The 15,607-nt window shown below is 40.8% G+C and overlaps 1 protein-coding gene across 1 annotated transcript in view; it reads right to left on the reverse strand.

Annotated features, from left to right (window-relative positions):
• The window catches only part of HSD17B12 (hydroxysteroid 17-beta dehydrogenase 12), a gene marked incomplete at its 5' end in the record, with an annotated part of 75,038 nt that overhangs the window by 14,510 nt on the left and 44,921 nt on the right, over nt 1-15,607 (reverse strand). The window contains 3 exon segments of the mRNA XM_084287106.1: nt 1,596-1,630; nt 11,820-11,864; nt 12,828-12,892. Coding sequence (XP_084143232.1) covers nt 1,596-1,630; nt 11,820-11,864; nt 12,828-12,892 — 145 coding nt within the window.

A 15,607-nucleotide genomic window follows, 5' to 3' on the forward strand; every position in this document is an offset into this window, starting at 1 on the left:
GGGTTGTGGGCACTGCAGTCACCTGCCTTTGCAAAACCAAAGGGAATATGGAAACTTGTTCCATATTTGCTCGAGGGTAGCCAGAAGCAGAAGTCAGGCAGCAAACCAGGATCCTGTTTTCATTCAAACCATCTCACCTGGTTTAATACTTAGTGGGAAAACAGGATATTCTCTAAGTGGAATATACATCTGTCTGTTCTGTGAAGCTGAAGGTATCCATCGGCCAAATGGATAACTACGACAGTTCTTTAGACAAAGAAGAAACTGAATCAATAAACTGTGGTTAGAGCTTCAAAGTTGCACAAACTCTTATCAACAGTACATTAATCCTCAGAAAGCAGGATGGCTTTAGTCATGTTGGCATCTTCAGGAGGATGGTGGTTTCACAAAAGCCAGGTCCCTTGATCTGTCAACTACAGGACGCGGGCAAAGAATAACTTTTGACTTAAGAACCTTGAGTGACTACTACTACTGCAGTGCAATCCTCAACCCAGCTTTATTGAGGAATATCAACTCCCAGATCCCCCAGACTCCAGGGTCTTTGTTTTTCTAATTGCATTTCCTTTGCATGAAATAAAATCTTTTCTGCTTCCACTTTTACCTAAGCCAAAAAGTCCAGGCTTGTCATCACCCTGACATGCTAGGTACCAGTTCCCCAGACTGGCCACTAGCTCTTACGGTTTGTACTCACAAAGAAACTGTTTTAGATGTGAAATACTTGCTCTCCATCTGCACAACACTTGTGTAATTGAACCATGATCTGCAACGAAAACTCCCAGATAGCAGAATGATGCAAGAAATTTTTTCCTCCCCTTGATCTGTCCTATGTTGAGGTTTGCCCCATATACACGCTCCTCCTATGGTATTCACTCGGAGGTAACAACGAGGTGACTAACGTGCACTGTTTGTTCTACACGGCTTTCCTCGGCGCTGAGTGCAGCTCAGCCCTGACCTGGAGCAGCCCCCAGCCAGCCAGGGTTAGCACTGCAACAGCCAGCAAACATCCTGCAGCAGCCAGCATCACCTAGAGAACAGCCTGGAGGTTGCACACCGCATCCGTATCCTTCGTTTCACCTGGGAGCTGGCTGGGAAGTCAGTGCACGTCTTCCGCAGTGACACTGGTGTGCATTAACTCTTATTTTAAAGAGCTGTTCTCCAATTCTACTTTACCAAATGATCACAGACTTTCCTCAATATACCTCCTACTGTATAATGAGAACATATTCTTTGCATCCATTTTACTTACAATGACTTAGAGAAATAGCCTTAAGAAGGTTATTCCCAGGAACTGTAACCACCCCCTCAGAATAGCAGGTTGTTGAGTTAGTGCTGATGAGTCAGACGGGCTTTTTAATTCTGTTCTAAAAGGAATCACCACAACAGTGGAGAAGGGAGAGGAAAAATAAAAAGGGAATCGAGTGGAAAAGGCTTCCACCGTCTGATGATTCATGCACCATCAGTGTGACTCACCCAGCATTACTCTGCCATTAAAACATGGAGACTAGGCTGATTAGTCACAGTAATGAATTTTTCAAGAAAGGATTCTCCCCTATAAATAATGATGACTTTGTCTGGATAGTGTTAGTGTGACTCACCTTTCCAGCATGCCGGGCAGCACCAATCGTGTCATCTGCAAAAAGAAAACATTCGTGATGGCTGAGAATGCAGACACCAGACAGCCAGAGATGAGGGAAGCCTCCCTTCCTCCCAGAAGCAGCTGCCACCCCCTCCACCCCAGCCAAGGCTTGGGGAAGCAGAGACCATACTTTGCGTGGGCAGTTTATTTTTATTCTACCTGGGTAACTTGGCTCTGACAAGTAGTGTGTGCACTGAAACCAGTGAACCAATCCAGCTAGTAGCAGAAGTACAATAAGAGTAAATAAAAAAGCCTTCACCACCCTGCAGCATCCGTGGCTTCCGAAGAACACCGAAACATCAGCACACTATGCCATGTATATGAACTTTCTCTCCCCATAAAATGAATCCGTGTTCCCTAAGACTGACCAAATTCACCCCCCATGACAAACCCACGTGCATTTTAGCAAGTCTTACTGAACTGCTGATGTTAAGTTAAAAAAAAAAGCAAATTGGAGCAACAAGAGCCCTGGACAGAAGTACTGAAGATGAGCATTCTGGTAACAGTGCCAATATACTTCACTGCTCAAACAGATCTCTTTTATTTTTCAATAAATATTATTAAAGCTTTCTAGCATTAACACAGCAAGAATAGTTACTGACAGAAGGTAGGCAAAAGAAATTTAGTTTGCTTCTGACCACGGGCAGCCTTTGTGTAAAAGTGCAAGGATTACTGCAATAGACGTACAGAAAATGAGCTCGTAGGCTACTGCTTCAGTGGGACGTTCTGAGCAGCCCTAGTTTTACAGCAGCTTGCCATAAACATTACTTTACACACAGAAAGCATTTAGGACCCCAACATGTTACCCTACTGATTACACAGATGACGTCCACAATAAGAGAAACTACCCTCCCATGAGAGAAGTAGCCAGGGAGTAGCAGTTCCCCGCTGCTCTGCAAAGTGCTGCCTTCATCAGGCGTGTGAGCAATCCATCTGCAACCTAGCTGAAAGATCCTCCAGAGCAGCAATCCTAAAACAAGCTTCCCAAACGCAGGGGCAGGCAGCTCTGACGAGAGAAACAAACCAAGCATTGATCCAAACCTTGATGAATTTTTGGTTAGCATGGAATAACTAATTTTATAACACTAATTAACATCCTAAAATATGAACCGAATCCAACGTTTCTGCCTTTAAGAAATAATGTAGTAAAAGAAAAAATTCAGCTTGTGCCAAATACCACCCGGCCCCCAACCAAACCTGCTAACGTCATACTGCTGACACCAAAGACAAATCAGACAAGTAACACACAACTTTGAATGAAAATGCTGTCCAACAAAGTTCTTGAGACAGTGGTGGATAAGTGTGCTATAAAATACTTAACGGCACCAAAATGCAACAGTATTCTTGCTGATACCAAAATAACTTGATACCTTAAAACATGAGATTTGAGTTGGATTGGAGGGGGAAAAAAATCAGCATATACGGGAGCACAAAGCACCTGTAAGCACTCTTATTAGAAGCAGCAAATGTGACTTACTGTAGCAAGCTATTTGTATTAGTATCACTACTGCATTAACCCTTACACATGGTGGAATCTGGTTTGGGTTTTTGTTTTCTTTTCCAATTGTAAAACCTACCATTTTGGGAATAAAGGAGAAATCACGAAAGGCAACTAGACTTCGGTTGATCACAGTCGATACACAGGAAGAGGTAGAGAAGGGCTGTGTTTTGTATTTTATTGGCATTTCTCATTTGGAATAGATTCTGCCATCAGACATGCTGCGTGACAGCTTCGACAGGTCACTGTACGTGCAGGAATCGAACAGACCTTACTTCTGTGGAGTGGGCTGGTGACACACGCACCTCTCAGCACTGCCCCACAAGTCAAGCCAAGCTTTTCCAGAGGTGGTAAACATCAAAGCTGAACAGGTCTGATGCAACTTTGAAACAAACTCTGACATTAACTATACTTGAGCTTTTTCACATAGTAATGCTTCAAAAGAGATGTGCAAGTGCCTATTTTAATTCTGTAAGGATAAAGAATGATTTCAGCTGAGTCTAATACTAGCTCAAGAACAGCAGATCTTTTATCTGGTACAAGCTTTATGATCTCTACCACAGATCCCTTGGCAAAAAGCAGCATACTGCTACTTGCCTGTCAGGGCAGTATAATGCTGCATATCATCTTCATAGATTGACATGCGGACATGAACTGCAATTGCCTCCCCTTAGGCAACCCATAAATGGTTTGAAAAACTAGTATCGCATCTCCCATTGTAATGCAGAGGGGAGCACATGCCTGAAACTTCATCATAAATCCTTACAAATGCATTCACGGTCTGAATCCCAACTGCAAGCTGACACACAGCTCTAAGCTTAGCATATTATGAAGCTGCTGGTTACTATTGCTACCCAAATGGGATTCCATTCACAGAAAAACACGCTACAGTAATTAGTATTTGACTTACACAGGTTAAGAAACTATGAGGCCACTAACAACTGAGATTTAACAGTAGGTACACAACGCCAGTGGAAATCAAGAGCACTCTCCCCAACAGCTTGCTGTTATGTAGCCTGTTTCCAAAGTCCAGCTGGATAGGCAGTCAAATGTCCCCTACAAACACCCCCACAGAAAAACACTGATGACAAAACCAGATTTCATTCTTAGCATCACCTCCACTTGTTTCCATTAGAACGAGCAGTTTTAAAGAACTTTAAAAAACTGTGAAATAAGGCAAAGCTGGTTTTCCTATCTATGCTTTTACCTCTTGTAACATGTAAAGAGAAACATGAATATTCAATATCTTTGTGCAGTAAAAATACTGACTTTTTGTTGTTTGTTTTGTTTTTTAAAGAATTAAGAAACAGAAGGCAGCTCTTTGAGTCAGTCTCACCTCACCCAGCCAAGTCCATGATAAGACTTCCAGTAATGCAAGAGCACTAGTGTAAAAATGCCGACAAAGCCTTCTGCAGGCATGTTCAAATTATCTGGCAAATCTCTGCTTTATACACATGTATAAAACGCTCCCAGCATCAATTCAAAGAAAACAAGCTATAGCAAAAATGTAGTTTTTCCACTAATACCCGTGTCCAATTGCTTGCATGATCTTTATTCAAAATTGCCGAACTGGCCAACATCTTTGTCATCATCAGCCATAGCCTCACACATGCCATTACCAAACAGGCAGTTCAACAAGAAACAGACCAAGAACTAAATAAATGTGTTCCAGATAAAGAATCAAAGAACCTAGGTGTGATTTAGAGACAGCCAGTTCTGCAGCTGGGTGTAGTTAATAAATGCCAAAGCGCTGCAAGTCCCAGTCCCTGGGAATTCACAGGTAGAACATGGGAGAACTCTACAGTAGGGTTTATTTCTCTGAAGACAATCTAATAAAGAAAGAAGAAAGTGACAGAAAAAAGTGACAGAAAACCTAAAAGAAAGGCTGAGAACTATCCTAAGTAGCATGCCTTCAGTTGGTGGGTACTGAACTCACTTCAGCTTTCCTCAGACAACCATTCTTCTGAATGAAGTACTACTTGCCACAGAAATACCTGTGCTGCAGGTGAAACCATAGGTACTCCCCCAGGAGACAGAAGGCTCAGGTAATTTCAGGCAGAGTAGCCAACCACCAAATTACTTAAAAACTGCCAGCTCAGCCAAAGAAATCTCTTATTTCTTTCTGAAAATTTGAACTAGAGCAGAGTGAGAATGCATGTGTGTGTCAGAAAAATTTGTTCAAGACAGCCTTTCTGATGTCAGAAGTTGTCAGTACCTCGTTTTATATAGTCTGATAAAATCTTTAGCACACAAGCATGAAGTAGTAGTAGGGCTTCTTTTCCAATAATTTCACATATACATGCGTAAAACTCTGAGCAACACTACCACAGAGTTTGGAGTCTCCTTCGTTTGTTTTGGTAGATAAAAGGACAAGGGCTATATTATTTTTTTAAGTCAACTTCTTTCACACAAACTCCTAGCTCGTAAATCCCAGGATGCTCATAACAAGTGGGAGAGATTTATTAAAGCCACTTCATCATTCTTTTAAAGGCGGCTGTCATTTCTTGATGTTCATGCATCTGCAAATTAATTTATTACATGCCTGGCAAGTACTGGTCACATTGTCCACTCTTCCTCTCCAGACCTATCTTCTACCTTTTTTTCTACCCCTAATTCTGGGAAGAAAAAAAAAAAACAACAACAACAAAAAAAGGAAGACTACTTTAGTCTAGAGAAACAGAAGTTGCTATTTTCAGCTGCAAAGACACAGCCATATGGTTAGATTTATGTTCCGAAACAGGTGCTACACTTAAAGTTCTTATTAGAAGACCAACAAATAGTTAGAATTTATAACAATGCATTTCCAGTGTTTCTTCAGAAGAAATAAATTCTCCCATTCTTATTTATCACCAAATTGCAGCCTTTTCTCACTCTGATCTGAGCAGTAGCACAGGAGCAGAGCTTAGGGAAGAAGGACGACTTGTGAAGTTCAGAACGCCTTGAAGGTGATATTCACTCAGACTGCTATAAGCAGCAGGAAAAACCGATGTAAAATACTCGAAGTCATCTTTCACATCTTATGTGCCACAACTGTCATACAAAGCCAGACACTTAATACCACTGTTCTATATTCAGAGACAAGTCATTCTACAGTAAGATGTTATGACTGCAAGCCACTCTTTCCACTTCCAAAAGGTGTAGCGAACGGTAATGAAGCCTGTGCAAGTACAACAACGGATGAAGCTTGAGAACTTGGGCAAGATTTTTATTTTGTTACGCAGCTAAGAAGTCTCCTTCAGATTTCATTCACAGATCTGGGGTGAAGTTACAACCACTCAAAGCAACATAACCTTAATAAAGGTAAGCAATTCCCCGTGATGCACCCACTCGTGTACAAAACCATAACTGCTACCATAAGATAACTCACACTGCCCAGGCAGAGAATTCACAGAGGTTCACCAAAGCACTGAGCTATTTAACGTTTAGTTAACTGACACTGTGCCTATGGAGCTCTCCTGTGCAGACTTACTCTGAAAGAACTAGGGAATTATATTCATGCACTATTAGTTAAATTGATCATGAAGCTATTCTCAGCATCTACTATTAAGTTTTCATAATGCATCTCTTTCAAAACAACAATTTCTTAATGCAGCTCATACCTGCCAGTTTCTACAAATAAAAACTACTCTTGCTCAGCTCAGGGTAAAACTGATGTCAGCTCAACAGAAAATAATGCAATAATCCACGTGGCAAGGTCAGTAAGCAGAAAGGGAAACACAGGATATACAAGTGGAACTATGAACTTCAACACTCTGCAAGCCCTGTTAGTTGTCAGTGACCTTCCATTGAGCAGCACTTCTAGGAAAGCTTTCTCTATTTAGAAGCTCAAATTTTCAGAGCCCAGTTTGCAAGGAAAACTCCCCAACTAAGCAATTTTCCCACTTGTGTACGAAAAAAGACAACTCAAGTAAGTTTCAACGCAATGCGTATTTCTCACAACCCCAAACCTACAAAAAACAAAACAAAACAAAAAACAACAACAAAAAAAAAAGCACAGAAGTGTAGGGTTTTCCTACAAAAAAAAAAAAAAAAAAGCTCACGCATTGCTTGTACTTTTAAGAAAAAACCCTAACTGCTTCCCCTTACCATTGCTGGAAAGCCTTTGTTGCAGCTCCATTTCCCTCTCCCACCTTGCTGACTTTGAACCTAAGAGCATGATACACATCAAGCTGGGACAACTGCAGCACCTAATTTCTCCCTCTGGATCATTTCAGGGATATTCATGACTACCTTCACAGAACACTTACTCCTCTTCAAAGTACTGGCAACTGTACTTCTGTCGCCAACCTGCATTATCGACTTGGCTAAATCATCATCTTCCCTGTTTGATTACAACTTTGAATACAAATGTAAAAGTTCCCTTGCCTAGAATGGCATAAGCACACACATGCAGATCTCTTCTCACACGTCAGTGTCGCCACATCCCTCAGAATTATGTTCTTGCTGTTATCCTTTCCAATATGCAATGAATGCAATAATTCACGTATGGTTCTAGCAGGGGACAAGCAACAGTCATCTGACCTCTGGAAAGGTACCAGGATAGGTGGGGTAGCAGGCTGAGCTAGCCCATCAGACCACCCATGCCAGAGAAATATGATTGCTGGCTTTCAGAGTTACTGCTCCCCAGGCTTTTCTGCTCTTTTTCAAACAGACTAGCTTCTAGCTTCTTCCACTCCTTTCAGTTTTGTATAGTTTGCTGTTTGTTTTTCCCCTAAACTCCACTTCAGACTTTTCAGGCATTGTCTAGAGTCGTTCCCTTGTCCTGCCCAGCATTTGCTACTTGGTGCAATTCACCTTTCCCTCCTCTTCCATTAAGAGTGCAACTGACACCAGACCTCAGTTCAACACAGACTATTTATGTATTTTGAAGTCTTAAGCAAATTATAAGCTTCTCAAATCCAATAATGATAAAAATCCTTGATCTTGTAGGCCTATTATCCTTTTGTAGTTGACACTTGGTAAAAAGCACAAGTAAGGTGATCAAGACAAAGATTAGCACAGACTCCAAGGCATGTATGCGGCTGTAATTTACTCTCTCCCTTCCTCTGTTAATGCCAATTTCCAACTGAAGCCTGGCCTGCAAGCCTGAAAACCACATTCCCCCTACAACATAATAGCTTTCAAACCAATTCATCTCCTTGCTTAATCAAGCGCTAAGCCAGCACTCCCTCAACTATTTAGTCCCACTCGTTTTGCAGGAGAACACAAGTTTATGCCTCACTCCCAGTGCAATTAGCATATTGTGATGCTGCAAACAGAAACAAGGCACTTGCTGTTTCTCACAGACTTCGTAGCTCTTGTGACTCCTGAAGGAGAAAAAGCTCCCTAAATCATGAGAAACTCTTCTCTATGCTTATTACCTGCCCGCTTTTTTCACTGGACAGCAAGCCTGGCATCCCTGGCTCCCAGTACTTTAATCCAAGAGCCAAATCAAGTCAAATTGTTTTTCCAAGTGAAATCAAAGTCCATTGCAGCATACAAAGGTGAAGCAAACAGAAACAGACACTGTTGATAGAAAGGAACTATAGAGGGCAACTATAATCTTGGCTCTTCAGCACTTGCTTGTTAGTGAAGAACCCCCAGACTTTTGACTCGGTATTTTGTTTAACATCAAGCAATGAGTTGTCTGCACCCCTGCTTTCCAAGATGTGGGTTTTACGTAGCTTGTCTTCAGTGGTTTAAAGGGCATTTTGAAGGCAGGTCATGGAAATCACAACACTTGATGCCAGACTGACTGAGCCCCAAAATTGCAACAGCACAGGGTTCATAGGTCACCTAATCCATCAGTGCTCTAAGGACATGACAGGGCTAGGCAATACAGGATAGGAGTTGGGAAAGAAGCATGTTTAAAAGCTGTGGCAGGAAACACATTCTTAAACACTGGGGAAAGTTATATCACATTAGAGACTAACACTGGCAAAAGGGTTAAGCAGCAGAACCAACTAGGCTGGTAATTTATCCTGTGAGGTTAAGATTGGTCTTCTCTCTGTGTAACCCCTCCTACATGAAGATTATCCCCTAGGAAATCCAGTGAGACGCTCAACAAAGAGATAGAGGGTCAGAAGGGAAGGGGTAAGCAAGTGTTACATTTTAAAAATGCTTACACTTGTGGCAACAGAACAGACCTTAACATTTCTGCAGGATCAAACTATGCTGAATATCTTAAATTTCCCACTTCAAGCCTAGGAAGTGATTTAGCTAGAACTGAAGTTGAGCTATTCGACACGTACCAGAAAAGTTGTGGTGTCCTACAGAGGTGTTGCTGCTAGCATGTTGTGCAGGTTACTAAGAAGATACTACTTCATTTTAAGCACTGAGGAAGCTTCATCCCAAAGGAAATGAAGTAGGTAGCTGTGTTCCAGAACCTACGCGGACAATTTATGCGACACCTCTGATGAGGATGTGGAGACACTGTGAGTGGAGCCTGAATGTGTACCAGCAAAACCACCTGCTTTGCCTCTTCTGTACCTTCATCTTTTCATCACACCTTCACCTCCTTGCTTCAGTCCTCTGTCTTCCCTCCTAAATTCCATGTTTTTAATCAGGCAAGAAGAGAGACTTTTTTTTTTTTTATAAGCAACACACAAACTTATACCCCTGGATAAGAGGTGTTATCACCATAAAACACTGAAGTAAGTGTTCACGGGATTTTGTCCCCAAAACCTAAGCAAAAGGACACACAGATTTTTCCTAAAATTGTCTCCTACCATGATTCTTAATTTCTATGGGTTCTCCTGAAAAAATGACTTACAGATGGTACATATCTCTAATGTGCTCCTCTCCCCAAAACAGTAAGCATCTGGCATGCCTACTGTTTAATTACACAACAGGCTCATGCAGGAGGAACATTTTCAAGCCTGGAAGCTTATGCTCAAACTCTGATTATACCCAGTAGCACGAGCTGTTCACGGTCAAGAAAAAGTTTTCAAACAAATGGAAAAATACTATTAACACGCTAGCCTCATAGCAAATAGACAGTACATTTTTACATATGTGGCAACAACCACATTATAATGTGAAGATGCTCACACACTGAAAATTTTATCAGAAAATAAATTGTATGACTTTTTGTTGTTGTTAGCTTTAGTTGGATATCACTGATTATAAGCACAGAGACTCAAAGCAGTGCTAATTTGGTCTGCAAACCAATATGATCTGGCTGTGTCTCTAGAATTTTAGTTACATATCCAACAAAGCAGGCCTCAAATTATTCCAGTCTACCATCTTCAGAAGAACATATTAAAATAGCTCAGCTGAAACATTCCTAGTCTACGGAAACGTTTCCAGGAGGGCTGACACCCCAAATTCTTTAATCACTGAATAGTGCACTCCCTCTGCTGGCACAGCACAGATGTCACACCTTAGCACTTTTCTGATTACACCTGGTTTAACTGTGTTAACATTAAAGTCTGCTAAATGGCTTCTGTAAGGGAAACTTCCAAAGGTGCCCACCAGTAACTGACTTCTCTGATGAAAGTCTTGCCGGAGTGCCACAAGACCCCAAGGCCTACAAACCCTCTGGGACAACTAAAATCGGTGCTTGTCACATTAGCTGTGTTTATAAAGTAGAAAAGTTGCTGAAGACCTACTGTTGTAGCATTTCTAACTTCGCAAGAAGTAGTCAGTTCTAACATGTCAAATAAACACACACTGAAGTGAAAGCAGCAGAAAGTTGCAATTCCAATTCAGTCATGCAAGGGATGCATTTTTCACTGCTGTTGTTTAAGCAAGGTGTGAAAATCCTACAGAGGCATTATTTTCTGAGGTCCTGTGCTTCCTCACACAGAAACAAGATGCCTACAGTTTAGATTCCCCTATTAGAGCACCATACTAGATGAATTCAGTACTTGACCTAATCAGAACAGCTGCAAGAAAGCCAAATCCTTTAAGCCACCTTTGAAGCACCTAACATTTCAGCTTTGAGGCAAAAGGTTAACCCTCAGCTGCTGGAGATGTAAGCTTTTTGTTATGCAGAAGAGAAAGTTAAGGTTTAGCAGTGAATAATTACAAGGGAGTTTCTTCAGCATTGTTTCCCAACACACTAAGTGACTTCCTATGTTATGGTAAGCAGCTGCTATTAGCCCTGCCCATTGCTTAGCTTTGAAATACAAGGATGAAAAACTGATGTTTGAATGGACCTCCTTTTAATAAACATTAAGTGTTTTGGCTTGAACTGCTGTTGATTTCTTCACAATAAAACCATCAGCTTAAATATCAAAAAGAGAAAGTTATAATTCAAACGTTAATACGGACTTGTGTAAATTTGTGTTTCCTTCTTCCTCTTGTATTTTACAGTAAACGTCTATATATCTTCTCACACCAGCGTACAAAACCCTGACACATGCAATGTTCACGGTGCCTACCCCACAAAACATGCATAGAGGGAGAAAAATTAAGGATTTACAGGATGAATCATACCAACAAGCGTGAAGAAGCATTAAGTTGCTGTTTTGTTTACACACCTTGCTCTTCTAAATAGCTAAGAATTACCTTTGTAACAAGTTATATTTTGCACAACAATCAGAATATTCCGCTACAAGAATCATAAATTTGAGGTTACTCTAAGATGAAAAATGAACTTGTGGCCCAACAGGTGAAAGTAACTGCTTCAGACAACTGAATTAGAGTTGTATGCTGGTTTTGAATTAAGACTTCCAGAACAAGTGTCGGTAACAGGTAGCTTACCTTACAAACAGACATGATGTTAATGTTGATCATTTTGTCAATTGTCTGCAAGAAAGCAAAAGATTTGTGTTTTGTTGTAAGCTTGTTGAATAACATTTACACACCCTCTGGGTTGCAAGTGCTTGAATAAATTAAACCTTACTCTTCTACATCCACCTTTACTTTGTGCCTTCTTGCTTTAGTATCAGGAGCAGTGAGACTTTCAGAGCTGTCTCTGAATTGCTTTTCACCAAGTTTTATCCCCGAATAGGGACTCCTGCTAATAAAAACCCAACACAGATGTATCTCATTGACACTCAATTTCCTAACACCATTTGCAATATTTATGAACTTTAATAAATTATGATATTTCAGACATGTTAATACATTCATGTTTATATTGTGCTCCTCACCACTTCATAACATTGCTTCAGTGCTTAATTTTCTAAGCAGAAAGCCCCAAACCACTACATATACAGTTAGCTACAGAAGGTTTGGAAACAAAGTCATATACCAGTGAAAGTGTTGAAAACCTGCAATTACAAAGTACTCAATGCAAGCACAGTTGTCTCTACATTACCAAACATCTAAAGGGGTCACATTTAAGTTTCAGAATGGTGTTCTGGAATATACAGTGACCATTCGTGAGGTTGCTTAACTCCCTTTGATCACTTAAAAATCACCCCACAGGCTAAAGAGGCTCAAGAACAACAGACAGATGAGACCACGGACAAGAGCGGTGTTCAGTTACTAACCAGAGCACCTGAAATAGAAATACACTCTGCCACTGTTCTTCATTTGACATATAAAAAACACTGCTCAAAAAACTGAGACTGCCCTCATCTCAACTGTACTGCGTTGCCTATGTAAGGCTCTTAGGACCCTTTTGGCTTAATTCTAATCAGAAATCCTTTTTTTTTTTTTGTGTGTGTGTGTGTACCTTCATCAAATCCTGGTACTTCTGCCTTAACTATTAAGCATTGAGTGCTAACGATGAGAACACTGCAAAGCAAGAGAAAAACCACTCACCTTATCCAGGTCTGGAACATCAATGAAATATTCAGGATACGAATATGAAATTCCCACGTTGTTTACTGAAATGAAAGCAAGAAGTTTTATTCTAATTGCTTCAAATCTGATTTCTGATGCTCTAAGTGTGACTTTCAAATAATTCTCTTAAAACGTTGCAGTCGAACCACTGCACCCCTCCAGTCAAGTTTCCTTAACTGCAAATCCACTTGTACATGAGCGGGGTGCAAGAGCAAGTACACAAGGTGTTTTTAGCACAAATGTTACTGCAATGGTTTCTGTGGTGTCCCATCTAGCCCACCACAGTGGAGGAGAGGGAGAGGAGAGAGGACAGTAGGTGGCAGCAAGAGCCCAGGCGCTGCAGCTCTCCCCGAGAGGCTGGGGGAAGGAGGAGGCACAGCTCCGAGTGAGGAGAAATCACATTAATGACAGTCTCCGTACATTAAGCAGCCTGTGTTTTTGACAGAGCCTCTGCCTTTAGAAATGGTTCCTGGTTTGCTCTCCCTGGGCGTTTGCAGACCTGCTACAGGGAGATCCATCGCAGGAAGTTGCTCTCCTGTCCCCCTCCCCACGCTCCTCAGATCTGCAAAATCCCTCCCCATTGGCAGCATTAAAATTAACAGAGCGAATGTATTAATTACTTAAACCTGATTTTTTTTTTCTCCCTTCAACGCAACACTTCAGCCTGGCAAGGTTTTATTCTGAGCCCTGAAACCAGCATTCATTCTCCAGTCTCAACCCAAGTAGTGGAAAACTTCTGGTATCATTAGAAAACAATGCAGCTCTGCAGCCTCAGTTTATTCAAACTTATTAAAGCAGATTGGTATGGAGACAAAAAACAAGCAAATGGGATCTCCGTTTCCTAAGTATCTGTTGTTCATCTTACGCAAGTGAATCTTGTGACATTTGGTTGCTGTGGTAACATTTTACATTTATATAGCGTCTTACACCCCAGAGGATCCTAAAGTGCTATATATGCTCAGCAGCACTGCTCACCTCTAGGGTAGAGTCTACAGGGGGGTAAGAAACACATTTAAAAGGTACTGATGCTTTTTTTTTTTTTTTTTTTGTGTGTGTGTGTGTGGTCGGTTCAGGTTGTGTTTTTGAATAGCCCCTACACCTGTGCCAAAAGCTGTAATTTTTACACCCAACGTGAAAGCTATTTAAGCATCAGCAGACGTTCAGGACACGCAGGCAACATGCAGTAGAGATTCTGGCACAAGTTCTCATGCTTCATTCACAGATTTTCTCAAACAACGGCACTTTTACCCCAGACCTCTCAGTATATCTATGGAAACCTTTAGCTGATTTGTCATAATGTTTTTTAAAATTTTAACTTTTGGATAATCTTTAAAAAGAAAGGAATCAAGGAGAACAGGGTTTGACAAATTCCTAACAGATGTTTGTTACATTTACAGACATAAGTTTTAAAAAGGAGCAAGGTCCAATCTTGTTATTTCCAGAGTAAGAGAGATTTTTCCCCTGGTTTTCATCCTATATTAAACCATTTTTCAGTCCATCTCTCTGGAAAGGATTTTTGCCATGAACTCCAGCAGAGTTTTGGGACTATCTCTGGTTGCTCGCTCTAAATCCAGCATATCGCCTATGACTTGTGTTACAGGGATGGTTGCACAAAATTCACACCCCTTACTAGAAACTGCGACCCAGTTATGTACCCTTCCAGTTTTAGCCATCATTTTCTACCGGATGATATTTTGCTATAGTTTCGAACAGATTTTTTTTTTTTTTAAATGGTTTTCAGTTTGTAAAGGCAGATTTTACCCCAAAAGAACTGGATAACAACAGGATAAGATGCTGTCCAGCTCTAACTCGTTTCGAGAATCACGGGGATTTAAGAACAGCAAAAGAAAGATTTCCCACCTCTGCTTGTTTAACATATTGCTGTAGCTAGCACATGTTCGAAGTCACTGACAGACGCTGTTTTGAACACACAGCAAAAACATTATGCAAACTCTTTTAGCCTTCGTACGTGGGTGAGAAGAAGCTTCCAAATAAGAAGTTTACAAGGATTTCAATCTGTAAGTTCTTTAGTTAGACTCGGTGCAACTATACAATCAGAAGCTCAATCTTCGGCAGTATATGTGGAGATTCCTGTGTCTAAGTGCAAGGTTAAAAAATAATTACCATAGATCATCAGCAACCGTGCTATAGTGCCAAGGGTTCTCATCGATATTCTTCTAGATGAGACGCAAAAGAAGAAAATATGCTGTAACCTGAGAACTCATCCCTTGTGGTTCTTCTCATTTAAACCCATGTTTTTCCTCACAAAGACAAGCAAAACAGAGATTTGCAAAAGCTATGTTCTTGATTGCAACAAATGCTACAGAATTTAAAATATAAGGCACTAAAGCATGAAATTGCCACAAAAAAAAAGGTCTTTCTAGAGTAGCCATAGCCTGTGCTGAAAAATTACACTGATAAGTGGTTTGTGTTAATACAGCTATATCTGGGGAAATAAAAAATCCTACGTATCATGTAATCTGATGATCTCAAGCATGAGACCTACTAAAATTGCAAGTGAACATCCTGCTCAGCCAGAAAAAAAAAGGCATCTGTAAACCTGCATTGGCAAGGGCTGCAAGAAAATGGTGAAAGAACTCAGCTAGAGAAGACACGACTCTCGAGCATTTAGTTGCTATTTTTACCATGTTTTTAGTCAAGGTGCTTGTGCAAATAACCAAGCTCTGTTTGAAGAATGCCATTTTCCTGTAGTAAGCTGACAAAAAAAACTGAAACAAATTCACTGCTTTCGTGCCCGA

This window comes from Netta rufina (genome assembly GCF_964035555.1).
Source record: "Netta rufina genome assembly, chromosome: 5".
Taxonomy (NCBI): domain Eukaryota; kingdom Metazoa; phylum Chordata; class Aves; order Anseriformes; family Anatidae; genus Netta; species Netta rufina.